At 56.1% G+C, this 27,370-nt stretch overlaps 1 protein-coding gene across 1 annotated transcript in view; it reads right to left on the reverse strand.

Annotated features, from left to right (window-relative positions):
• Positions 1-27,370, reverse strand: part of SIPA1L2 (signal induced proliferation associated 1 like 2) — a 137,978-nt gene that overhangs the window by 60,077 nt on the left and 50,531 nt on the right. The window contains exons 3-7 of the mRNA XM_025039060.1: positions 13,079-14,815; positions 9,255-9,388; positions 7,551-7,739; positions 3,848-4,022; positions 7-24 (exon numbers count right to left, since the gene is read on the reverse strand). Coding sequence (XP_024894828.1) covers positions 7-24; positions 3,848-4,022; positions 7,551-7,739; positions 9,255-9,388; positions 13,079-14,555 — 1,993 coding nt within the window. The 5' untranslated portion in view covers positions 14,556-14,815. The remainder of the gene's footprint in view (positions 1-6; positions 25-3,847; positions 4,023-7,550; positions 7,740-9,254; positions 9,389-13,078; positions 14,816-27,370) is intronic.

Genomic DNA, 27,370 nt, shown 5'->3' on the forward strand with positions numbered 1-27,370 from the left:
GAGGGAGTGACCCTGTGGAGTCAGCTGCAGACAAAGGTGGACGACAAAAACGAGTCAGCGACGGCAAAACCAGCGACTTAACACTTAGGACGTCATTGTTACGAAAGGCAAATCAACTAAAAACCCAGCCACTCGACTGTACATAACTAGTGTCCTGGGGTCACCCCTCCCCACCGCTCCAGTGTCCTGGGGTCACCTCACCTCCCGCTCCAGTGTCCTGAGATCACCCCCGCCCTCCAGTGTCCTGGGGTCACCCCTCCCCACCGCTCCAGTGTCCTGGGGTCACCTCACCTCCCGCTCCAGTGTCCTGAGATCACCCCCGCCCTCCAGTGTCCTGGGGTCACCCCTCCCCACCGCTCCAGTGTCCTGGGGTCACCTCACCTCCCGCTCCAGTGTCCTGAGATCACCCCCGCCCTCCAGTGTCCTGGGGTCACCCCTCCCCACCGCTCCAGTGTCCTGGGGTCACCCCTCCCCACCGCTCCAGTGTCCTGGGGTCACCCCTCCTCCCGCTTCCTGTTTCCACCGCCCTAACCTGCGCCTGTGGATGGAGAGCGTGGCTTTCTCCTCCCTCGAGCTTCCCAGCAAGCTCACTAACCCTCCCCCACCCGCACACTACATTTTTGCCTTCGCAGTGCTGACTTAGGTGGCCCACCAGGGGACAAGTGCTCCTGCCATGAGGAGCACAGGTGAGCAGAGAAGGAAAGAAGCTGGAGGGGTGGCTGCTGCAGGTCTGGGCGCGATGATTTGAAGGTGTGAGGTAACCAGCGCTTTCCTCGCCCCGCCTTTGCGTGTGTGTAGAGTTAATTCTTAGTTAGAACACAGAAAACTGAAACCGGATTGAGTTAATATGGGAATGAGAACAAAACACGTTAAAGAGCTCCCTGAACGATGTAATTAATTTTCTTCTCTTGCCAGAAGGCAATGCGACGATACCGTCATGTGACTAAGACTGGAGAATGAATGTGTAACCTCTTCCTGTACAGTGTGTACTGACACGTCAAAAAATTCTGACATCTGAACCCTGGTGATCATACTGCAACTCGTCTTCTGAAAAGCGGAATGAGTCTTTGCAAATTCAAAACCCATCTGTATTATCAGTAGACTACCTCAGACTGAGAGCATCAGATGCCCAAACTAACATGGTATGAAATATTTAAACAATGATTTTAGGATACGGTTCTGAACGACCATGCCTACAAGCATACAGATGAAGACACAAAGATAAATATAAATTAAGATGGAAACAGAATTCAGAATTGCCTTTCTCAATCCTCGACCTACATGGAGGTTTATTCTGCTACCTTTTAAACCCCAAGAAACAAAACTATTCGGTATCATTTCAAAACAAAGTTACTCCATTGTATTTGTTGGGTAAACGCTAAGTAGTCATCTTGGGTTAACCTTTCTTTAATCTAAAAGTTAAGATTTTACTTTACTATCATTAGAAATAATTATAAATTATTATAAATTATTTCTAGTATTTATATCCGACTCAGAAAGTCCTGAAAATCTTCTACAAAAAATGCCATGTACTGTTTTGCACACTCTGAAAAGGTCCTCGGAGGCGGCTCCATGAACGTGGGGAGTAGTCACAGTGTTCGCATTCGGTATCGATAAATCGGCCTGCAGACAGTCAGAGGGACGCCCGTCTAACAAGCGGTCTACTAACCAGTGCCAAAATTAAGAGATTTTCACTTTTAACTATTCGTTAATGCGAATCTGTCATTTTCATTCTTCTTAGAACATAACGTTCCGTTTCGTCCTCTTGGCTCAGGCCCCTGACAGCGTCCGTGCTTTGGGAGCGAGCGGGCACAGGCACGAGGGAAGGGTGAGGGCGCCGTCAGCGAGGGACGGACTGGCCGGGAACAGCGCTGAAGGTCAGAGGAGGAAGCGACCCCGGCCAGCACATTCAGTGACCCCCGTCGTGCCTATGATGATTAAGTCGGTAAGGGAATCCTGACGGGTTTTTAATGGCCTAGTCGACAAAACATTACAACGAAAGAAGAAAAATACTTCTAAAAATGTGCCGCAATTCGCCTATCCCAAGGAGTACTAAAAGACGAATTTCTGAAATCGAATGTTCTGAAGCGTTTGGCCTCACACGTCGCCCGGTGATGGAGGTGGTGACGGACGTGCTTGGTCGTGAGCTGCTGCACGCGCCGTTGTGGCGGTGTCCAGGCCGGCAGAGGACAGGCCGCCCCCGGCCCGGGGTCCACGCGCACCGAGCAGCAGGCGTCCCCGGCTCCTGCTCCATCGTGCCGTGCACTTGAAAGATGGAGGGGACATTCCAGGTGCTCTCGCCCAACACTCTGAATTTCCCTTGTGAAGAAAGTGAGATTCGACTGAGGAGCTAAAACTAGAACACGATTCTCCTAAATTTAAGGAGATTTTCCGTCTTTACTTGAGACGGACATCATGTTACTTGACTGTTTTATGAAAGGTCTTTCTTAGAAACCTCTTTTCTTCCAAACGAATGTCTGGGGCTTTTCTGTACATCACAGAATGCCTCGCTCACAACAACGAGCTGAAGATGTGCTCGTCATCCGGAATCGACGCGTCGTGGTCTCGTTCTTCTGCTGTCACGTCTTTGAGCTTGGGGACCTAGTGCCACATCTCTAACACAGCAAGGACGCCTCCTGGGTCACAGGAGGTCAACGCTGAGGGCAGTTCTACACCCAGGCACACGTTTCCGTTCTCTGCGTTGTGGTTTCATAAAACGCACAGGTCAGATGTTCTTAGAACGCATCCTCGGTGCCCGCTCCCGCCGAAGGGGGACGACGGGCGCACACAGGAGCGACTCCTGCGGGGTGGCCTTCCTGCGGGGCGGCATGCCAGCACCTCTGCGGTGTGCATGAGAAGCGTTTGCCAGAAAAGCAGAAGGAAAACCTGCAAAGGTCTCATTAAACTTGCTCAAAACGTGTGGACACTCACAGCGTGTCCCGAACCACCCTCTGTCGCTACGGATCTGAGGCACGAGCCACGCGCTTTTGACACGACAGCCGAACGGCAGCGCTGGAGCGCGTGGGGGACACGCGGGGCCCGTGGGGATGAGAGCTGTCCCCGGTCCTGCCGTCTGTCCCATCAGTGCCTCTGGAAGTGACGACAGGTGCACGGAGGCCTGGCCGCCCTGACGTGGGCGAGTGCCAGTGGCGGTCCCGCATTGACTGGACACTGGCCACCTCGCTTCCAACCCTGGCTGGGCCACACTGATGCTCCCACAGGGAAGATCGCCACCTCCCCGTGCCTGCTGGGGCGGGCCAGAGGGTCTCCCAGCCTCTCCCACGGGAGAATCCATCCGCTTGTCTCTCGTGAAAACAGCGAGCAATTAGCTGCTTGATGATTAGCGGAATTTTCCGACACACACAAAATTACTCTGCCTGGTATTTTAGATGCTGACAGCAACTACGTAACGGCACAGATACAAAGCTAAAATATTTAGGACCGGAAGCAACGTGATTACCTGAACGAAGACACAAGACAAATTCGCACACCACAGGATGGCATGAAGCTGTGTTTTTAATCGGCCAAGCTGGCATCTTAGAGCTAACGCAGTGCCACTTAAGGGGACCTGATTAAGGTCCTTGAAAAAGATGTGCATCAGCCTTTTGACCACCCTCTGATTCCGCAGGTGGCACCGTGAAACCAGAAATGACAAAATACGCCCCAGAGCATGGCATGAGCGAACGTGTCAGTATTTTGTCTTTCAGAACTGGGTGGCGTGCTCGTCCTCGGTACCCAGGGACGAGGGTATGGCAGAAGAGGTCAGGCTATAGGAAGGAAGAATCACTCAGGTCTACGTGACACGCCTGCCTCTGGAGAACTGAACACGCACGAATGTGAGACTTACTTTTATTGTCCAGCTGAGCTCGATATTTGCTGAACCCTTTGAGCCGCACTCTCTGGCCCAGGAGATCGAGGAACTCTTCGAAGGCCGGCCCGGCCGTCTCGTTGTTGTACATCTCCTCCTCCGTGCTCTGGCCCGCTCTGCAGTACAGGACTCCGATCTTGTGCTGGAAACTCAGCTGCAACGCAGAGACACGCAGTTACTTGGCGAAGCGGGTCGGACAAGCTTCTTGCAGTAAAATTAAAACAACAGTAGCTTAGACTCTGTTCTCGGGAAAGTATGCAGGGCAATTCCCACAAGCAAATGGGCCAGAGAGCAGAGCGAGCAGCTGTCACTGTACACCGTGCTGCGCGCACGAAACAATGCAGGAACCCGAAAATAGGGCTGGGGAAAGAGCGGACACCCTAAGAAATACGTGCGGTGCGGGCGTGCGGGATTCGCCCGGTTTCCAAAACTGACAGGTAAGTTCGAGCATCTACTCAAAAACACACAACTGTGGAGATGCTTGATTTTATGTCCTCCACATAGTGATGAGCGTTACTTTCCAAGTCGGGAAGGAAAAAGCCCACAGACTTTGAAAGGTTGTCCCTCTCCGGTCCCCAATACGTTATTTATTTTTTTTTCCTGTTGTTATTTGAACATCCATGAAATATGAAATACGGAAAACAATTCGAATTAAAGTCTGGTAAGAAAAGAATCCCAATGGACATAGATATATGTGCATCAACAGAATAATGTTTTGTGTCCATAAAAGCAACTGCCTGGACAATTATACTCACTTCTGCATTTCTGACAACGGGCCGTAACAGCAGCGTTAGAGTTTCTGCTGTGACCCCCTCCCCCAGTCAGCCCCGCGTCACGCTGGAAGCCACAGGCCGGCCCTCCCACGGCTGGGGACATGCCGGAGCCATCTTCACAGCTTCCTTCCCATCCCCAAAGAGGAATGACTTCTCACTCACGAAATCAGAGCACTTACTCGCTATCTGCAATCCGAGCCTCGAAACCTGACAGATTATCAGACACCACCGACTCCCTAGAGGCTTCGTCCCATAGTGCCGTTCACTTTTATCAAGCTGTAAAACAGCCTTTAATCAAAATTCGCAGCTGATGATCTCGGTAAAATGAGGCAAAATGACACTCGTTTCCCGGAGCTGCGTGGTGACAAAAGCGCCTCGTCCGCACCGTCTAACGACAGCAGACAATCTGGGAAAGGCAGGCGACATCTGCTCGGGGAGTGCAAGGGGACCGGTCAGAGCCGAGCAGGCGGAGTCCGCCGTGAAACGGTCCCGAATGGGCCCGGCCCGCACTCAGCGCCGTGGGGCCCGAGGAGGCAGCATGGCCTGTTCGCCTCTGCCCGGACGAGCTGCCTGGAACGAGGACCCGCAGCGGGGGGCCCGTGCCCTCTTCCTCGGACCCGTCCGACCCAGTTCCGAGGAGGGTCAAGAAAACACGGCCAAGCAGCCGGCCACTGGGAGTAAATGTCCCCGTCGACTCGGCTACCCAGATAAACGAGGTACCACACTTCGAGCAAACGACCAGCGCCTTCAAAAACCACTCCCTATGATAAAACGCGAACGTTACTTCATTACAGACGTTAATCGCTCCTCGTACCGCAGAAGACATTTCAAGGTCTTAAAGCCCATGAAGGAAACACTCGTGATTTAGCAGTTTTCACCACAGATGTCAACGAGCTCAGTGATTGTCACAATGTGTCACTGCTCTAGCGTGGCCTCAAAACGACTGCTTCGCGTTCTGTATCGTGCCAGCTTATTCTTTTGCTGTTGGGACAGGGGCCCAGCCCTCTCCAGTGACTTGGCCGTGGCCTTGAGGAGAGCCTGCCTCGACACCGAGGCATGATGAGCACTGGCACATGACGCCACACGGTCCCACGGGCCCCGGAAGCCCACGCGTACAGGCGCCCGCTGCTTCCTCTGCCCCGGCCATCATACGCCCCCCTCGGGGCTCACTCTGTCCTGTGCAGCTGTCCCTGTGTGCCCTGCCGCTCACCTCACGGCAGTGCCAGCGCCCCATGCCAAGCCGTCTGGCCTCCTCTGGGGCCGCCCAGCAGCTGGTCCCAGGCCTCCCGGGCACCACGCGCCCGCGGCTGGGGAGGAGGCCCTGAGCAGAGCCATCTGGGCCCAGGGCTGGGGCTGCTGTGGCCTCAGTGACCTGCACAGTTTCTCTCCGTGTCGTGGACTCGGCACTCAGGCCAAACACGGGGCCCCTCGAACGCCGTGGGTTTGGACTGCGGGGCCACCGCTCCCGGACAGCGCTGCAGATGTGCCCCTCCTCCCCGAGGCCTTTCTGGACCACGCGTTCCATCCTCCGGCCTCCCTCAGTGTCAGAGTACAGCGTAAACGCGCCTGACACCGGAACAACACGGCCCTCCACGGTTTGGGTCACCCGTGAGGCTTCCGGTCAGCAGTCAGCTCTCGGTAAAGTTTCTGGGGGATCGGAAGTTACACGCAGAGCCCTGACTGTGCCCTAACCCCCATGCTGCTCGGGGTCATCTGAACCTAAGACTTGGGGGTCCCCAGGCTCCCCTGCTGACTGCAGTGCTGCCCACTGCACATCTTTCCCTCCCGGCCCCCGAACAGACCGGCCTGTGTCCGGACCCTAACGGGGAGCAGGTGCTGCGCTTCCATCCAGACAGCCGTCGGGCCCATGGGAATTAGGGGATGTGGCCAAAAGAGCCTCCAGAATGGTCTTGTGACAACGGTTGGAGCTCCGGCCCCAGTGAAAACACGCACACGGGCACGCAGCGTGGCACCGCACGGGCTCCACACACGTCTACCGCTCACAGGCATGCACCAGCTCCGCCCCCTGGGTCAGTCTGCGAGGCGGGCGGGCCACAAACGGGACTCGGGGGACAACCCTGGTCCCCGGGCCGAATCAACACGGTGGCTGCTGTGCCAAGCGGCTGCAGTTCCGCCAAAGCCGCAACGGAACGAACCATGGGCCAGGAGACACCTCTCCCTCGAGTCTCTTACGCCTCGTGGAGACGGCTGAAATGCCACAGCACCCACGGCTCCTCCTGTGGCACCTCAGAGCGAGCAGCACGCTCGTGACACAAAGCGGAGGGACTCCGGTGCCCAGGTCCTGAGACGGCCGGTCCTCCCAGAACGGGTTTTGTCTCCAGACCCCTGAAATCCCTCGCCGAGGCAATGACGCTGACCTAACCCGCCCGCTGGGACTTTGGCCAGCCCCGGCCGGGGGCGCCAGGCTGGCACCTGGGTACCTGCGCCGTCCCAGGCTAAGATTGTTCTCGTGTCAGAGCAAAGGCCTTGCTGTTCCTTCGCTGAGTGTCGCTATGGCCTGGGGACCGACTAGGTCTTGGCTGCAGGGTTCAACTACACGCTGTGCACCCCATCTGTGAGCCCGCGGCCTTGAAGCGCTGTTCGCTCATGGGAAGGCTCAATGTGAAAACACAGCACCGACGCCTCGTCAGCCCGAGTCCGCCGTGTTCTTCCGGCTGGGACAAAACCAGACCTCGCTAAAACGACACAAGTCACAGCTCGGGGGCGGGGGGGGGTGGATTCCAGCAGAAGGCATCGGGTTTCCTGACTAGCACGCAGGCATGTTTGGAAAAACCAGGGAGAAAACGCTTCGAGGCATTAGAAATACATGGCCGTAAGGGGAAGGAGGACGGGCAAACAGGCCGGCACGCGGCACAGACGCGGACGCCCGTCCCGGGCACTGTACGCACCCCTTGCTCGTCCAGCCGCAGCAGCTGCTCGGAGACGCGGGGCGAGCTGGAGGCCTGGCGCAGGCACTGGGTGCTCAGCTCGGGCACGAGGTACTCCAGCACCTCCCTGAGCGGCAGGCCGCGCGCGGTGCCGTGCCTGGCGGTGGACGGAATCGCGTCTTCCAGGATGGCTCCTCTCAGCGTTGTGAGCTGCGGGGGCGGACAGAGCGGGAGACGTCAGCGCACAGCCCTGGGAGAAGCGAGGGGCTCGGTCTCTTTTCTGAGTGGGCGTGGAGACCGAAGTTCACGGCTTGAACCAGCCAGGCAGGGGCCAAATAATGGGACTGACACCGAAAGGGCAAGGAGGAGCCCGGCAGAGTGCCTGGGGGGGACACACGGCCACGGCTCCGGGAAGCGACAGCGAGGGCCAGGAGCCCATGAGGCCAGGCGGCGCGGGACGCTCCTCGCACACTCCTCCCTGCTCCTCCCAGCTCTGGGATCCTCTGCGCCCCCTCCCTTGGTCACAACCCCTCCTCTTCTGTCTGACTTAACCGTGCTGACACTTCCTGAAGCTGAATGGGGACACCTAGTGACCCCCACGGGCAGGCCCGATTTCTGCCTCGCGCTTTGTGGTATGTCCTCAAAGACGTCATGAACGCAGGGACGCCACTGTGACACGTGCCTCCGAAACCCCAGCACCCCGAGTCGGGAGGCCAGGCTCTGGTCCCGCCTCCCACTCCTGGGAGCTGTCAGAGTAACAGCCAAGCGCCTGGGCCCGCGTCCGCACGGCGCCCTGGGCCTCACTGGCCGGCAGAACTCCCTGCGGTGTGGGGCGCCCTCTGCCTGCTCTGGCTCCCACGGGAGCCACGAGCCACATGTGGCCGTCGACCACCCGACCTGTGACGAGCATGACTGAGGAACTATGTTTATAATTTTATGTAAATGCTTTAGATTTAAACAGCCATGTGTGCCTAGTGGATGCTAACTGAACGTGGCAGACCTATAACTTAAAAGCTGTCAGGTCAAGAGAGAGGCTGTCTCTCGTGTCTATCTGTCACGGAGCCCAGGTCACCAAGCACCCGTACTCCGCAGCAGGCACACTGCAGGGGACGAGCAGAGGGCTCAGTCTTCTCCGCCTGATCTGGAAGCGGTCAACCAAAATACACATTCTAGATCACCTGCGCAATAGATGCCCCTCTAACCAAAATGGTGAAGAGAATGAAACCCACGACACAGCCCGATCTACTGCTGTATGCGAATCGACACCTCTACCCTCGTGGCTGGACGTACGTGCCACCCTGTGCGACAACCTGCCTTCGCTCAGCGCAGGACAAGCGAGGACCTGGCTGGTGCCCCGTGTCACGCAGCGAGGACACAAACGCTAGGCAAACGGCCGCCCCACGCGGGCTGGCAGAGCTCCCCTTAGATTTAGAGTCATTTGTAAATTCGGACGTGGACTGCCCTGTTCACGGCTGTCCGCTCTGTCCCAGCATGGAAAGCCTGGCACTGTCCTCAGTCACCCTCCCTCTCATGGAGGGTGGTGTCTTGACATCCAGGATAAGTTTCCAAACTTTTTATTTGAGATGAAAAGGTGTAAGCCCTTTTAATGATCTTAAATGTTGTAATAACGAACATTAGAAAAACAGCAACCCCTCTCTGGAACACCCTAACGCGCCCCGTCAAAGGCTCGGCCCGGGACAGTCGCCACGCACGGAGTCCCCTTACCTCGCTCGTCCTGAACGCCACCCGGTAGTTGAACTGCGACCCTTCTCGCTCCCTGGCGTCCTCCACCTTCTCCCTCCGGATGCTGACCGCCACGGGGCCCAGGTTCTCGTCTATCCCGAAGAAGTTCTGGTGCTCTGTAGCGGGAGACAGCAGAGGCGTCAAACGGAAGGGACAGAGGGCGGTGGCGTCCCGCGGGTCCGAGCATCGTCTCTGAAGGGACACACAGGGCTCTGGGCGCGCGACGCCCCCAAGGGCGCTTGATCACATTTTACTCCCACAGCAGATGTCCTTGGACATCTCGTGACCTCCTCCTCTCCTTCTGCCTTTCACTAGTTCCCGGGCAGCAGAACCCGCCCGCCCGGCCCGAAGTCCAGCTCCCGGTATCACGGGACCAGCAACTCCGGAGACTGTCGCCGTCCCAGAACGTCAGGACCGGGACCTCGCTGCGGCTTCCCCAGCCGCGAAGGTCACCTTGTCTGACAGAGCGAGGGGGCGACCTAATCAGCGACTCAGTCTAGTCAGATCCGTCTTGGTGACCAGAGGGGTGGCAAAGAGCACCTTTCATCACAATGTCACCAAAGCACCTAGCGGTCTAAAGCAAAACTTCAGTAACAGACAGGAAGTAGGAAAAGGGTCATGACGTTGCTGAGCCCTGACTGTATCTACGAGCGCTTAGTTTACTCTCATCCATTTCTCGTTCTTTCCCGCAAAATCTCTGGTGCTGCGGGGCTACGTTCACGCAGCCTCACCACAGGGATGGACCCTGAGGCCCCGTCTGTCCAGCACGGAGCCCCGGGGACGTTCTTCCTACGACCTGCGTGAGGCGCCTCGAACCACGGTCAGGATTCAGGGACACCCCCGCCTACTGGCGACCAGACAGTGCCCAGCCACATGGAGTCGGCGGGTCTCGAGAAAGGCGACATGGCTAGTCCACGAGTTCCGGAAGGCTCCTTCCTTTTTGGGTGGCCACTCAGCAGACATGCGCACAAGTTCTTCGGTTAAGATGCTGATGATGTTTACTTAACCAATGTCACCATAAAAAACAAAAATTAATAAATAAATAAAAGATACTGATGACGAAGACGGCCACTGGAGAAAAGGGCGCATTCACGTAGACCCGGGAAAGTGAGCAGTTTAGAAAGCAGTGACCTCGAAGGTCTTTACAGGGAGGGCCCAGGAAGATGCCCGGAGGCGCTGCGGGTTCTGCGGGTGGATCCGCTCTCAGGAAGCTCGGGGATGCGGAAGGGGCTGCCAGCGTTCGGGAAGCTTCGAGATGCCCTGACCGCCTCCTTCCCAAGAGGAAAGCGACGCGAAGGGCACGAGAAACAGAAAGGAAAAGCCACCGGGACTCGCGGCCTGCGCCGGCCGCCAGGGCCTCTTCCAACGCGGTCCTGCCCGAGTGTGTCTGCAGGTGGCGGGGCTGCAGCCGGTGTGAGCGGGCAGTGTCCCCATCCCACACCACGGGCTCGGCCACCCGCCCACGGGGCCTAGGCCGCCCCTGCCTCGGTCCCTAAAGGCTCCAGAGAGCGACCCACAGGCACGGTGGGGACGCCATGATGGCCGATTTCGCTGGAAGTCACACAGGCCCCAGGGGAAGCACTAACTGCGGGAGGCAGGAGCGGCTGGGGCCCCGCCCGACTCCGTGTCCTGGCTCCTCGTCCTGGCCCCAGGCCCCAGGAGCTGGCGCGACCGCCCCTCCCCTCACAGATCGCAGCACGCTGATGCCATGGCACCCTGGGGGGCGCCGTCCCACGCCCTCACTTTGCAAGGAACGTCTGGCTCACTCAGACCACAGGATCCTCGTCCACACCCACGCGCGGCCCACCCACCCCTGGGTGCCCGCTCTCAGAGCTTCTTTGGGGCGCATTCGTTTGTTATTTCACATCCAAGTCGCACATTAATAATGTCCTGGGAATTCCAAAGTAGCGAATCAGAAGTGGTGGCAATAAACCTCTCACAGACAACTCTTCAAAACTCCCGGGGAGTGACAGGTGAAAGGTCAAGAGAAAAGCTACAAAAAGCGGTCGAGAGAACAAACAGAATCTAGCGACCTAATCGCCTCCCGTGACAAACCGTAAGGGACATTCACGGATCAAATGGTGGTGACCGTGGGTGCAAAAACATCCGTTTCTCGCTCCTTAAACACTTACGTGTGTCCGCAGGACACTAAGATGCGCTAGGACGGACGAGATGCTGGTGGCGGCACCTGCACAAAGACGCACGCACACGGTAACTTTTAGGCTCTGGTGTTTCACAGGGCGAATCACAAAGTCCTTACACAGCCAGCCGGCCAGAACGACTTGCTGCCCGAGGACTCGGGGCGGGTGACCGCAGGAGACTGTTCACGGCTAGCGCTGACAGCCAGGGCCTCGGTGATAAAAAGCATCTTCATCGGGAGGCCGGCGCTCCATGATCCAGCTCCCCTCCCCAAAACGAGCGCCTCCCGCCGGGAGAGGGCCCCGAGCGGTGTGTCGTGGGGTGCTCCCCTGGGTGACACAGCCATGAGGGCAGGGGTAGCTGCACGGCACAGACCGCCAGGACCATCCCAGGTGCCTGAGCACGCCGCCAGGAGGCCGGAGCCGACGGAGGCGACATACTGCACCCAGAGCCCAGGTCCAGACTGGGGCCGGGGTCGCCGCCGGGAGCCTAGACCCACAGGCAAAGTCACTTCAACCCACTGTGTCGTCAGCGTGAGAACAGAAAACACCTCGAGCCACGTGACCAGTCACAACGCAAGTGACAGTTTCTTTGGCCATGTCGCCTTTCCAACATCCCACTGATTTATACGATGTCATATCATTAGGACCGCGGACGGCTGGTTAAATCTGCATTGACGCAAAACTGGCAGAAACACTATTAACCTGATGATTGCAATTTATCTGGCAAACAAATGCTTTTGGGCCTGCAGTACCCAGAACAAGCACTAAAGAAGCTCCAAGGTCTGAGCTGCATGGAGTGACCGCCTGAGGCCCGAGTCACACCCCAACGACCCCCCGAAAGATACACCTGGAGGACGCTCATGTCCTCGGAATACCTGAGGACACTTACTTAAAGGATTTAAAGTACATTTTGAAGATGTAGCTACGTGACTTCCAAGGAGTGAATCCTTCAAAGCTGAAGATATAAAAAACCGAAACATAATCTATTTTACAGATGATTAGAGAATCTGCTAAATCACACCACCGAAGGCTCATTTGTATCGCAGCCTTTCAGCTCGTTTGTAGAACTAGAAGGAAACTAAATCTGTCCATCATGCTCATTCGTACATCCTTTCAACGAAGACGCGTTGAACGCGTCCGGGCACACGATGGTGCAGGAGGAGTGGGAGGAGCGGGAGAAGCGGGAGGAGCGGGAGGAGCGGGGAGGAGCGGGAGGAGCGGGAGGAGCAGGAGGAGCGGGGAGGACCCGCGCTTGGAGGATGAAGCTGTGGGAGGAGCGGGGAGGACCCGCGCTTGGAGGATGAAGCTCAAGTGCAGGAAACAGCGCGGAAAAGGCCAGAGGGAAAGCGCCACCCGATCGCCCACCGCGCGCAGCGAAGGGAGCATCCGCAGGACTCACGGAGGTGACGAGGGGAGACGTCGCAAAAGCGGGACACCTACGCCGAGTCTGACACATGCGATGCTCGCAGGTGGGCGGAGGGACAGACGGGGGAAGGCACTGCCACGCCACACAGGGGTGACAAGTCAGCGAGGGCAGGACACGGGGATTCCTAAAGCAGGGTCCGGCAGGAGCCGCGGGGGCCGGGTCCGCACAGAGAACCGCCCAGGCCCGAGGCCCGCGGCCCTGGACGCCCGGCGCACGCTGCGGCCCCCAGGGGCCCTCACCTTTCCCGTAGAAGAACTTGCGGTAGTAGTAGGCCCCGAGGTCAATGTGCTCTATGACGTAGCGCTTGACCTTCTCCCTGTGGACCGGCTGGCTCTCCCTGGGCACCTCGAGCACCGACACGCCCGCGTTCGTGCAGTGCGAGCTGAGCGACGACTCGAAGGAGCAGCTTTCGCCGGAGCCGAACGGCGAGGAGCTGGCCCTGGACAGCGCGATCCGCCTGTCCCCTTCGCCCCCCGTCTCATTCCTGAAGTGTGGGCAGCTGAGGACCAGGTCATTGCTCTTCCCGTCGCCCGCGTCGGCGTCCAGATTCTCCTTCGAGTTGAGGTCCTCCTTGCTCCCCAGGGGGCATTCGCCGCTCCCTGGCGGGCCCGCGGGCGCCTGAGTCTGCGAGGCCGCAGAGGCGCCCGTGGTCATGTTCTTCCGCTTCCCCACGCTGGCCCTCGTGGCCATGGCCTCGTTGATGTTAAACAGAATGCTCTGGACGTCGTAATGTGCAAAACACCGCTGGCAGTTCCAGGGGCGCACGCCCCGCTCCTGACGGCCGTCCTCCAGGTCAGACGTGAACCTGAACGTCTCGTGCTCACTCCGGGCGGGTCGCAGCTTTCGGAAGAGGGACGTTTCCACCGCCTCCGACTTCAAGCGCCGCTTGAACGGCGTGTCCCCGTCGCGCCCCACGAGGAGGGCGCCGTCCGCGTAGTCCAGTCCTGAGATGCGGACGAACTCCCCTCGGGAAATCCGGGCGGCCGCGTGGAGGCTGGGCGACATGGCGGGCCGGCCGGCGAAGGCCTCCGGGAAGCCGAACGGGGCTGCGGCTTTGGGGGCGCACTCCTCGCCTCGGTAGCCCCTGAGCATGGCAAAGAAGCTGTCGCCCGAGAGGCCCTGCCGGTCGATGGAGGACGTGCTCCCGTACTCCCGGCGCAGCGCGGCCCCCGTGTTGGGGTTCACCGCGTGCTGGTCCAGGACGTCCTCAGCGTCGATGTCACTGATGGTGACGTCGCTGTTGCTCCTCTGTCGTATGGGGTGAAGGCCCCTCTGAGGGGACTGCACGAAGACGTCGCCCACCGTGTACGTCGCCTCCACGCAGCCCAGGTGGAGCCGCTCCTCCGGCCGACCGTCGCGCTGCCCGTCTGGCCCGCCGGGCGTGACGGAGCCGACGCTCTCGTAACTGGCCTGAGACCGGCCTTCCCACGGCGCCCTGCAGGCCAGCTCCTTGGGGCAGTCCTTTCTGGGCGGCCACTCGGACACCCGCGCCCTCACGCCCATCTTGGGCACCGCCGGGGTGCCGTTGGCCGGACCGGCACTCTCGCCGGAATTTGAGGCGCTTAAAGAGGTGGCGGGTCCCATGCCGCCATTAATGGCTTTAAATTTTCGAGCAAAATAGTCATCGGACTGCATGATTCTGGGAGGGCCCTTGAGCCTCGAAGAGGCTCTGCCAGGCTTGTGCTTCTCTTCCTGTGACGGCCTCAGGTCACTCATGGCGACCGGGGCCAGGGCGCCACGTCTCACCAGGGAGACCGATGCAGAGCCAGTTACATTGTCATTGACAACACGATGCGAAATGCAGAAGCAGAGGCTTCTCCTGCAGTGGTATCTTCTCTTGTCAACCAAAAGCAAACCACATCCTCAGAGCACGGTTTCTCTGAAACCAACTTGCTTCTCAGCAGCGATGATTGCGTAAACCTCCGTCCTTCCCAAAAGCATCCCTTCCGACATCTGGCCGGGAGTTCTTCCTTCACCTGAATTTAAAAAATAGAAAACAGCCATTAACACTCACTATGGCTCCAGTTCAAAACGTTCTCCATATGACCCGCTGGTCCCCATCTCCCGCCCGACTCCGATCCCCCAGCTGTCGCTGTCACAGAGCTCCGTGTCCACACCGCTGTCCACCCTGCCCCTTCTCCCTGGCTCACTCTCCCCGGCGCTCCACGCGGCCAGCTGGAATTCATGGCCCGGCCCAGCAGCACCCTCTCTCAGGGCGCCTCCCATCCCCGGCCCACGTCGGAGCAGAGCGCTGCCCCCTGCGTCCACACCTGTCTGGGCAGTGGTCCTTAGAGCCTGAGCTTCCGGTCTGCCCACCAGTCTCCTCCACTGGCTAACTTCAAACTCCGCCACGCCAGGAACCACGCCTCTCACCTGCTGTCACGCTACCTGCCTTAACCTAGGTAACCGAGCAACAGTGCGATTAGTTACAAGAATAACACAAAGCACAGGTAACTGTTTGAACATTATCGTACTTTCTTTGAAAGCCGATCCGTTCAAAACGTCCAGCAGCAGAAGGGCGAATGCCAGGTGCCAACGCGTGCCGTTTTAAAAGTTCTCCTGCCCTCGACGGGCACTAGTGGACATGTCACTCACGGCGCGAGGATGCCCGAGAACCTGGTGTCTGGTCGAGAACCGCTTCCCGGCTGAGCTCACTGTGCTTCGGCGACGTGCCAGACGCACAAGGCCAGATGACAGCGCGGAGCGAAACGCCGCGATCCAACCCACCTTTGTGGTCGGCAGACCTGACCTCATCAGCTCTTCCCTTTCATTACGAGCAAGCTTTCCAATTTACTCTGTCTTTAATTAGACAAACACATTTCCCAGCTCCGAGCAGTCTGGGAATCTTACTTGTTGGCATAGGAATGAAAGAACTACGTCTTCTGAAAATAATCAGGGTAACGAAGGTAGAATATAATCGATTCCCCTCAGCCTTCACCAAAGCATAAAAAACACTGCTGAACACTCTCGAAACTCCGGGATCTGATGGCGGGCTCGTAAGGGCTTGGAGACGGACACGTGCCGCCTCTGGGAACAGCAGGCAGGCACTGCCTTACGACGGCGGCTCGCTTTCCCTCCGTCAGAAAAAAATCAGTCTGGGCATGACAGCATGCTGTCTGTCCCCAGGGCAGCTTCCCAGCTGAGGAAACATGATCTTTCAGGGTGTGGCGAACGGGAAGGGATGAGCGATCGGATGCTCCGTGCCTGCCAGTGTTCCCAGAAAGAGGAGAGTGATGACTGCATGGCATCTGTTTCACTCAGCATCACTGCTGACGAGGATCACAGAGGATTCTGAATGAGAGTTATTTCCTGTACAATTTTGGCTATTATCAAATCCTTTCCTAGAAACAGAAAATGTGACAACTGAGATATGAAAAAAAACAACTTTTTGCCTACGATCTCTCTGCTGGAATGGCATTTGAGTTGCTGCACGAGGCCCCTACATCATCTATAAATCCCACTGGGAGCTCTGCTGCTTACGGAACACTCCCCTAAATTCGAGAGCTTAAGAATTACATCTAATGGTTAGTACGGAGCTATGTGAATGCGCAACAGGCATTAATGTGACACCACTGTCAGAGCCAGCAACCCAGCACCGCCCACACCAGCACCCCACTCACTCCACCCCATGCGGACGCTCTGGGTTTAAGCACCTGCCAGCAGACGGCACAACACAGAAACCTTAAAACTGGGATTGCAAGGAGCACACAGACCGAATAATTAACTCTGGGAAAACCAACCGTGAAGCGACAAGAGGCCACAGGGCTCAGGCCACGTTCGGAGCCGACCTTCTGGGCGCTCACGGCCCTCGGCGTTTCGATCACTGTCTAACAGATGGTAATCAAGATACAAAGTCTTTACCCTACGGAGCTCTCCCAGAAAGGGAAGACACCAACATATTGTCAAACGGTTATTTTAAAACATAAATAAGAGCAATTAAAAATAGACGGAACTGTGAATTTTATTGTTAGTCTTGCCAAAAAGCACAAAACCTACAGCGAACCCAGCACGCACAAAACCCTTTCCCAAGAAACCTTCTGAGGGTTCTTTACGACTTTTTAATTCTGTGTGTGGTAAGAACATGGGCTCCAGGGGCAGCTGCTGCTGCTCCAAGCCCAGCCTCGACCCCCTTCTCGCAATGTCCCCCGGATTCCTCCGGGCACGGCACCTCTACACCCTTTCACTTGTCCGGGGCTGACTCCGCCCCTAACACGTGGTTCCGGTTGGACCAATGAAGGCGCCGCCTCTCCTGGCCACAGTGATTGGTGGAGGGATGAGCCCTGGAGCCCAGCCTGGCCAATGACAGCCCTGCAGGGAGGGCTCTCCCAACACGTGGGCTGAGATCCTCGCCAGGGCTCAAGCCACAGTGTGTGCATACGGAGCTGCTGTCCACACGTGGGGCTCGCCTCGCTGATGCGACTGAGCACGGGGACCACAGCACGGAGGCACAGCCAGGTGAGGGAAGAAAGAGCCCTAAGGATGGAGTCTTGACCAGTCCAACCCCCAGGATTTCTCAGTTGCTCAGGCCTACTGACGGCCTTTTCTTTAATTTATTTATTCAGCTTGAGTTTGATTTCTGTGTAGTCTAGATAGATTTAAAATGTTCAAAGAGACCATATTTGTAATTAAAGACCAGAGACAGTGGCTTCTGCGACCACAGCTACTTCGTCCTGTGTTGCACAGACTGCCTGGTCTACGAATGAATGAACGGAAAATTATCGTTCTGGCATCTGAATCCAGTAGCAAAACCAGAGCCTCCTGAGCAAGACACCTGCTCTAACGCCATATGGAATCACCCACCCTGTGACACGATTTACGTGTGCCACTAACGGTCCGAAGTGCTCGAAGCCAAAAACTCGACGCGGCAGCTGCTTAATAAACTGAACGCTGCGTGGGGACCGCAGGAGACCCCCTTCCCGCCGCCCCGCACCCAGCCACACCCTCCAGCTTGCCACGGCTCCCTGAAGGGACTCTCACGACGGAATTACAGATGGCACCTTCCTTTTTAAAAGTGCTCCTAAATATTACTAAATAAAGTATTATAGACAGCGCCTTCCATTTAAAAGTAGTACTAAAATACGCTTTTAATACTGTGATAAAAATAAAACACTTCAAAACAATTATAGCACTTGCTTTGAAGACAGATTAGAGATATTAACATATGCAATTTAAAAAGTAATACAGTACACAGGAAGCATTAAAACCAACGTCTTCAAAAGGCAGGCATGACGAAGAAACGGCACAGGCTCTACGCAGGGAGAGCTGCAGGAAGGAAAACAACGTAGAGGGTAAAAATCTGAAGCGTGAGCTGGAATAATCCAGAACCGGCCTGGACCGAAACAGGCCGATGGCCCATTTCCAAACATGAAGAGAAATAATGAGGCCTAAATGGCCAGTTCTGCCATCGGCCCCTGTCCCCTCCTGAGGCAGGCGAAGCAGCCGACTGCAGAGCTCCGTTTTTCCTCGGCATCACGCCCGCTTCCTGGGGAGGTGGGTGGTCCCGCCCCCGGACAGGAGGGCAGTGGAAACCACACAGACACCGGACCTGGCCAAGGGCGCCTGCATCCCATGTCCCAGTTAGAGGTGGAGCCCACGAACCTACAGCCCCTACACCGCCTCTGTGCCCAAGAGCTGCGCGTCCACTCCTGTTTTTCCTTTCTGTGATTTCGCATCATTTCTTCATTCTAACAGATTGCGGGAAAACTGGTTATGACTGGTTTAGACTGGCAAATACGGACTTCTTTAAAAAAAAATAAAGCCGGAGTAATTTTCCTCAAACAGCGAAAGTGCTATTCCATGGAATATTAAGAAGGCGTAACCTAACAGGGACCCCACGTATGCAAACAGCCACCACCCTCACCACCTGCGCCCGCCACCTTAATTCATCCTGAGAGCATCTAAACTTACTACGTGCCTAAAAACCTCGTGACTGAATGAACTCACACTGCTAACTTGGTATGGTTTAAACAATTAAACAGCAAAGAAAAAGGAAGAGTTCTTTCACTCCTTCCTGAGGATTTTATAAAGAGAAATCAGTCAGACAGGGAAAAACATATGCTGCACGATCTCATCTATATGAAGAATCCTCTTTTAAAAAATGAACTCAGAGATACAGAGAACGGATTGGCGGTTGCCAGGGGCAGGGGGCGGGTGGTGGGCAAAAGGGGGAAAGGGTCGGAAGGTGCAGACTCGCAGTCGTCAAACAAACAGGTCCGAGACGCCACGTGCAGCACGGTGGCTACAGCTGGTGCACTGTGTGCCGCATCTGAAAGGTGCGAAGAGTTCATGGTAAAAGTTCTCCTCCCAGGAAAAACGTCGTAACTCTGTGTGGCGATGGGTGTCCACTCATCGTGGCGAGCATTTCACGATGCACGCCCGTATCGAATCGTCATGTCGCACAATGAAACTAACGTTATGTCACATGTCCATTACACCTCAGTAACAAAGAGAAAGATTTAATTCGCTAGGAAACGTTTTTAAAAATAAAAAGTAGAGACGAGAAGAGACTAATACTCTGCAGTAAGGCCTGACCAGCGGTGAGAACGACCCCACTGCCGTCGGCCCCCCCACGGAGATACTGACCGCTTGCCGGGACGAGAGGTGCAGAGTCCACCTTAGGGCGACTGTCGACTCAAGCAGGTCTCCAGCTCACTGCCACAGTTCCTTCCTTCCTCTTCAAGTTCACGGTTAATGTCAGGACACTCCCCCACCCCACCCCCATGGTCCACGGTTCCAAATTATTCTTACATTTCATCGAATGCCATGGCTCCTGCTCCCCAGTGAAAATCAAAACCTGTCCCTGGCACACTGTAGGCCCTTAAAATCACATGTGAACCAGCGTGACGTGACACGTCACGGGGTGACCGCGAGTGAGGGATGGCTGGGGGTGCAGCAGCCGGCAGCTTGGAAGAATCGTCTGTCCTCATGCTGATGGTCTACGCAATACCTTTTAAAGGACAGAGCAGAAACGGAGAAAACGTAATATTTAAGCATAATTGTCTTTAAACGGAATGTTTTTCGAAGTTTTCCATGAGACATCAGTGAGCCTTTAAGACCAATATTACAGCTATAACTGAGCTGCTGATCAGGACTGCAGCTGTAGCAAATGGATTGAAAACCACAAAATGCACAAATTATGAGCCTCATTCAAGGGAAAAAATGGTTAAAATTACATGGCAGATTTATAATAAAAGTCTAACTACCGTTAAAAGTGCTTAGTTTTCACACTCACGCTCCGTCACCTCTCGCGCCGACAGGCAGAGCGGGCAGGGAGTAAGCGGGGACGGACTGCACCTGCGTTCCGTCCCCGGGGCCACACAGGCGGTGAGGGCTCAGCCGGGCTCAGGCTCAGGCTCAGGCTCAGGCTCCGGGTCCGATCACCTGAAGTGCATTTCCCATAAAACCGCCAAGTTCAGGTCCATTCGGCCTGGTATTATTAAGTGAAGTTATGGCCGTGCAGCTATAAAACAACCCATTAAGTCAAATTCATACCACAGAAAACGACTAAATCAAGGATATGAGACAATTAGTAAGTTATAATGCTCATAAGTGCATATAATAGATGCTCAATAATAATCATAGTGTTGACTATGATTTGGACATGAGATTCGTTCTTAGGCATTTATCTTGAATTAAACATTGGGGTGGTACCAGAGACAAATGTTTTAGGGTGGGTTTATAGCAGAGGGGTACCCCATGACCCGTGAAAGAGAACCAAGTCTTTCCCTGGTGGAACGTTCGCACTGTTAGGACGATGGCGTGAGCTACTGCGCCTTCCTGTTTGGAGGACTTTTCAAGCCCCCACGAAAGCTGACCCCCTGGGTCCAGCCGAGGATCTTCTCATGGGAGTAAGAAGTACCCGAAGCATTCGGTCTCCCTCAGAACCCCGCACCGTGACTCCGCCTTCCGGTGAGTCATGATGCACGGTGGACAGAAGGGCCAGGTCAAAGGTCCCGGGGCTGGAGCGAGTCCGGCTCTGGGTGAAGCAGCCGCAGGCTCCATCGGAGCAGGGCCTGGCCCCCCCGCCCACTGCGGAGCCCCGAGCCCCGGAGTCGCGCCCGGCACCGAGCCGCACTCCGCATTCACGCACACCCAGCCCCTGAAGGGGACCGGTGGCGGACCGCAGCGCCCCGCGGCGCCGAGGGCACGCTGCTGGGCCAGGCCTTCCTGCTCCTCGCTTCTCGGCGTCCCCGCTCGCTCCTCCCGTGGAGCGGATGCGCCTCGAGGCTCATTCTCAGCTGCCTTCTCTTCTAATTCCGGGCACGTCCTCGTCCAATTCCAGCAGTTTCTGATGCTATCTCTGCCGATGACTCGAATCTACCCACTCGCCCCGTGATGGCTCACAGGCACCTCTGCCCGGCTGAGCTATGATCTGTGATGGCCGACGTCCTCCCGCCCACGCCCTTGGCACTGCTCCCCTCCCCCAGCCCAGGAGCGGGGACCACCCCGCCCCCTGCATTCCCCTCACAGTCCACATCCAATCCGAGGCCCCTCGACTTGACCTTCTGAACGTTCTCAAATTCATGCAGACCTCGCTGTATCTCACCTTTCACCACCAAAGTGAGAACCACTGCCTTATTTTTCTGAGATTATCACAAGACCCTGCCACGGTCCCCCAGGTCCCTAAGCATGAAGCCAGACGGCTTCACGGTAGCACAGGTCACTCACGACGTGGTCCACGAGTAGCTGCCGGAGCTCGGGGCACGCTGACCTGCCTTTCCTTACGTGAGGACATCTGCCCACACTCCCCCTGTGCAGACTCTTCAAGACCCTTTTCCCCCACCTTGCCTGCAGGTGTCATTAGACAGATCTCAGCTCATACACGGGTTCTCCGGAAGCCTTCTCAAATCTTAACATTGGTCCTAAGCGGCCTTGCTTAGGGCCCCCATAGCATCCCACGCAGCTTTTTCTCACCGTGCGCTACCCCGCGCCTGTCACCGTCCACCTCTAAAGCCAAGTACCGCGAAGGCATACAACCGTCTCTGCACTTGGGCCTGGCTCTGCCGAGTGCTCATACTGAGCTGCTACTCTCCACTCTGGGCCTCAGGCCCCATCTGTGTAATCGAATCAATCACCCCTACTTCAGAGGACACCTCTAAAGAGCCAACGAACTCTAGATGCAAAGTGTTTATCTCCATGTTTCGTGTATCAAAAGTTCTAAAAATATTAGCTGAAAATGTTGATGTATGAATTTATAAAATTCACTTACATATGAATATTTATTGATAAACTAATCAACTTAAAATTAAGCAGTTGAAATGCGTAAGGTACATAATAAGTATCTCCAAGGAGCACAGTCATATTCACAAAAGATAATGTGGCAACCGCTAACTGACTTATGTACAAAGAATAGGAACACAAAGTTGTAAACTGACTTGCAACAGTTAAGCTGATTCTGCAAGAGGCAAACAGACGGTTTCAGAAGGCGAGGAAAAAGCCCAAAGCCACCACCAGGCAGGCCCTGCTCTCTGCCCAACTAACTTCTATCTCAAATTATTTTAGAAACATCACTGTATTAAAGTTTTTAACTTTTTGTGTGTCAATAAAAAATAAACGAATTCCTCATAGTAAGATGCTTTCACTTATCCATCCATCCATCCATCCATTTGTACATTGAAAGTAGAATAAACAAAGACCCCTCTTGCTAATCGGAATATTTTGATCATGGGATTTTTTTCAGGGAATTACAACTGTGGGTACTGACCATTCCCACTAAATCTTTTAAATCAGAAAGAGATAGAGATGCCCTGCACCCCTTTCCCTCAGGACGTTGTTGGTCACTGCGTTTTTCCAGCAATGTGGCCCCTGAACACAGATGACACAGCAGGAAATCAGACGTGCCAATCCATAATTTAAGCTGAGGCATTCGTGTCTCAGCAAACACAGTAAAACAAAGAGAGCGTTTTAGTGCGTGTCAACTGCTTTGGACTGTACCTCTGTTATTTTCGTTTTAAAGTGATGGAAAATAATCTGTTCTGTTCTTTAAATAAAGGTTTGGTGACACTGGCTGTCACAGAAGGGAACCTGAGCATCTTCTAATACACACCAGGCAGGCCGGAGCCTTCCAAACGTACCGTCGGGGACCCTCCCTGCTGCCGGGCCTGGCTCCTCGCCCGCGTCCAGCACTGGGAGCGGGGCAGACACCCGCACAGCGGCCGTGGCTGCCCGCACTCCAAGGCCGGCCACCAACACCGAGAACCGGGCCGAGCGTGCGGCACACCGCGGCCTCGGGCCTCAGCGCGCTTTGGGAAAATGCAGCGCGTAAACCGACAGCATCCTCCGGCGAGCTGCTCCTTCGAACCGGGCGTGCGGGGCACGAGAGAGCCCGCCAGTCCATCCGACAGCTCCGCGTTTGACTTTTTAAAACCATAGTTTTAGCAGCAAAATACAACAAGCTCCACTCACCGGTCACACACACTCCAAGCCGCCCTCGCGTGGGGCTCGTGTTTATTGGAATCACAGGATACCGACTTTTGCTGAACAGCTTTTGGAGGTTTCTTATCTGACACAAAACAACCTTCTGTCGCACCAGTGAATAAGTGTATTCGGTTCCGATCGATCGCACTGGGTGCCGGCCTGGGGAGGGGCCAGAAGGGTGAGGGACAGAGCTTCCAACGCTAGGGAAGCTGAGCTGGGTAAGTAGGACGGGCACATGCGAGGCGACAGACGGAAACGAACGGGTACCACGTCTGCCCAGCACGTGATGACGTGGTCCACGTTCGTGTGCGCACACACGCACACGCGCACACTCTCCGCGCTGGCGAGGGCCCCGGGGCGGATGCTCGCGCATGCCGCAGACAGCACCTCCCCCTGAACCCCCATAAAGACGACTAACTGCGCGGGTCATTGGACTCAGTAGTTTTACGTCGGAAGAAGCTACAGGAAAGATAAGAGACGAGGGCGGAAAGTTATACAGAGAGATCTCGCCGCAGAGCTGCGGGAACGGAAAAGCCTGGAAAGTCTCAGCAGCCGGCGGGCAGGGGCGGGTATGTCACACAGCCCAAGCGTGTCTTTAACGCACGCGCGTGACGTTGGGGATTCACGGTTCAATGCTACGTGAACAGAGCCGAATACAAAACTTTACATTAAAAGTCGACGAACATAAAAACACTGACGGAAACCCCCATATTATGACGGTGGCTGCCCACCCCAGGCAGGCTCTGCGTGCTTTTTGATCCGCTCTTTTTATTTTTCTGAAGTGTCCCAATTACAAAACTATACACGAACGCGTAAATCCACGCACATGTAAATACACTTTAAATTTAATAAACAAAAGAAATATTTTGAAAATAATCCTCCCCAAACCCGTGCGTGTTTAAATTATACGGAGCAAATCACTCTTCCTCGCAGAAAATGAGATGAGCGCGCCTCCGCCCCACCCTTTCAAGCCCCACGGCTGACACCTGACCACGGACGTGGCCGGGAACCTCGGGTGCGCGACGCCCCCTGCAGGTGAACAGGGACAACGCTTCTTCCCGCGGGTTTCCACGAGAACACGGCCCTTCATCGCCACGCCCTGGAAATCACCTCGGTGACAATATCGACGCCGCACACTTGCACGGACCGCGGGGGACCCTGGGCAGCTGCCGGCAGCAGCGTGGCTTTAGGAAGAGGCGACGTGTGTCCCCTTTGAGGACGGGACTGCCTGGCGGCCTGCGCGGCGCCTGAGCCCTGGGACACGGCATCGCCTGCGGGGCGGGGATCACATATCCAGCACCTTCGGAGAGGGCTGGGTGGTGGGGCCCAGTGAGGACACACGCGTAGCCTCTGGGACACCGAACGCCACGCGGGTGACGACCTCCCGCTTGGTAAGTGGCCTGAGGAAACCCAAGTGGGCTGCCTGTCGCTGGAGGCCCTGGCTCAGGGTCTCCCACCAAAGGGAGATGCGGCGGAAGCCCGGGGAGCAGGTGAATCAGGAGGTAAAACCGGCCAAGTCACCGGCAAGACTCTATGTGACGAGACGGACAGGACGACATGTCACCCGCGTGAAACGCTGCTGCCGACGTTGAGACCAACGCTCCGCTTTCGAGCCCCGTGACACATACCCACGGCGCTGCCACTCCTCGAGGAGCCGGCAGCCCCTCCGGCCCCGCACCCAGAGACCCCTGCGCGGGCCCAGCTCGAATCGGGCGCTCTGAGCCCGCGGAGCCCTGGCCCGTCCCCCACACATCCCAGGGGAAGCTCAAGTGTCTGACTGCAGAGCAGCTGGACACAGTCCCCGCCGAGTACCACGGAATAACGACAGCGCACTTCCCTTGGGCCCACCAACAGCGTTTTTACGCATCCCGTGGTGGGGCCGCCAAGGAACAGTCTTTCCTTCCTTGGGCCGGAGGGCGCCGTCCAGCCTTCTGAGGACCAGTCACCCCCTTGGACTCTCCGTGAGACCTCACGGGAGACGGGTACTCCACCCTGACACCTCACTGCACAAACCCAGGAGGTGAGCGACCTGCCTAAGGTCACACGATGAGTGGGAAGTGACAAAATCTAACGTGTTCAAAGCCATCATCCATGACGCCTTCCCCCTCCAACTCACTCCTGTTCCCCCTGAAACTCTGCCTCCAAAGTTCTTCCTGTTCCGTTTCTCCATCATGCTCTAAGTCAGCCTCATCTGGGCACAAACACCTGCCCACCGATCCGCCCGCTCAGTGCCAAGCGGGGCCTGCGGGGTGGACGGGACGTGCTTTTCGGCTTGGAGACTTGGTGAGTACCAAAGCACGTCCCCCAGGGCCCCTGCCTTTGGTCTGGGCTCGGATGGGCTGGACGCTCCTGGCGGGCACACGCCTTCCCCTGCGCGTTCTGAGGTTGAAGCCCACGCGTCCACAGAGCTGGGGACGGAGGGGGAACTATGGCAGGCAGCACACTCACCGTCCCCACCCGCCTCCCTTACTAGGAGGGAGGAGCTGCAAATTTCACTTTTCTTCTCTTGGGGAAAAAACCGGTTTGGCCAACTTAGGCCAACAGAAGGTAGGAGCAGCTGTGAGAAGTCTGCATCCAGGGCGGGGTGTCATACGGACAGGAGGGCTCACGTCACCACCACCCGGGGGACCTGGGAGAGAAGCTCCTGGTCCCAGACTTCAGCAGGGTGTCGCTGGTGACTAAAGCGGAACTCCTGACCCTCGGGCACGCGGTGGACCAGCCTGCTTTTCCCGTACCCTTTCCCACGGAACCAGAACTCGGTCCTGTCCGGGGGAGGGAGGCCTGGGTTCGCCCTACCTGTGTTCATTCTTCCTGCGTTGACAGGTCCCGCCATCTCTTGGCCACAGAGTCCTCATTAAGTACAGGCCCGAGTCCCTCCACAGAGACGCTGCACAGCTAGGAAGGTTGCTTAAAACTTAGGGACCAGTTTCTGAGCAAAAAGGTAAATATCCCTTCTCTAAGGACAAGTTGGGGGTAGTTTTGACCAGTGACTCCCAATTTTCAAAATTACCTAAAAGGTATTTATACCTTGATTCCTGGGCTGAGCCCCGAGATGCTGGTCCACGGGCCTGGAGTGAGCCCCAGAACCTACTGCTTTAAAAGGTGACCCTCCCGCACAACTAGGACTAGAAGCTGCTGGCTTAAACGCAGTCCCAAAAGATGAGAAACAGAGTTAAAATCTAAAAGCCTCCTATGCCCCCCTTCCTCAATGCTGAAATACCTTCCACTCATTTAACAGCTAAAAGCCAGGCGATTTATTTACACAGGTCTTTTTCTTAGTTTGGAAGAAAATAAATGAAGTCTAAAATTGGAAATGCTCCAGAAACCATTTACAAGAGTCCAAAGCACCAGAAGTTTCTATTTTGGCGACAGTGCCCTGGCTTGCTGTGCTGCCAAGAGACAGTCTAACCTGAACCATTCCATGAGCGTCTTCTATGTACCAGGCACGTGCTAAGTGCTTTCGAGTGTTAACTCCGATAACGTTACGTGGTAGGAATTACTATAATCCCCAGTGTAAAGCAGAACTTCTCAAACGCCCAACGGGGCACTTAGGGCCCTTCCCAGACTGAGCTCCAGTCTGCCAAGACCACCCTTAAGATCTCTGCGCTGTCTCCCAAGCACCCAGACCCACCCCCTCCACTGTGACCCCCGTCTGGGAGCCCCTCCACTCCATAACCACGACGCCTCGGTGACGTTAAAGGCACAGACGCTGGCATCGGACCTAAGTCCAAACTCTGGCTTGGTCGTTTAGTCATGGTGCCTCCCCCGGGCAAACTCCCTAACCCGCAGGAACCTCGGTGTCATCGCGGGTACAGGAGGCTTTGACGGGTGTACTCGGCAGGCACCGGCTAAGCCTACCCACCTCCGGGCAGGATTCCAGGGCCGTGGGCACCGAGCACAGCAGAGGGGCACTGAGAAAAGGTCTCACGTTTGCAGAACTTATATTCTGGCGGAAGAAGTCACATCATAAAGAGGGACAAATAAACACATAACTTGTCAAGGGCAAGTGCCATGAAAGGACAGTGTAAAGAGAGCTAGGGTGTTGAGGGGGGGTGTGGACTTAACGGGGGGTGGGGGGGGGAGGCCTGGAGGGGAGGAGAGGGCTGGAGCCACAC

Source organism: Pteropus alecto, unplaced genomic scaffold (assembly GCF_000325575.1).
Source record: "Pteropus alecto unplaced genomic scaffold, ASM32557v1 scaffold189, whole genome shotgun sequence".
In the NCBI taxonomy this organism is placed as follows: Eukaryota; Metazoa; Chordata; class Mammalia; order Chiroptera; family Pteropodidae; genus Pteropus; species Pteropus alecto.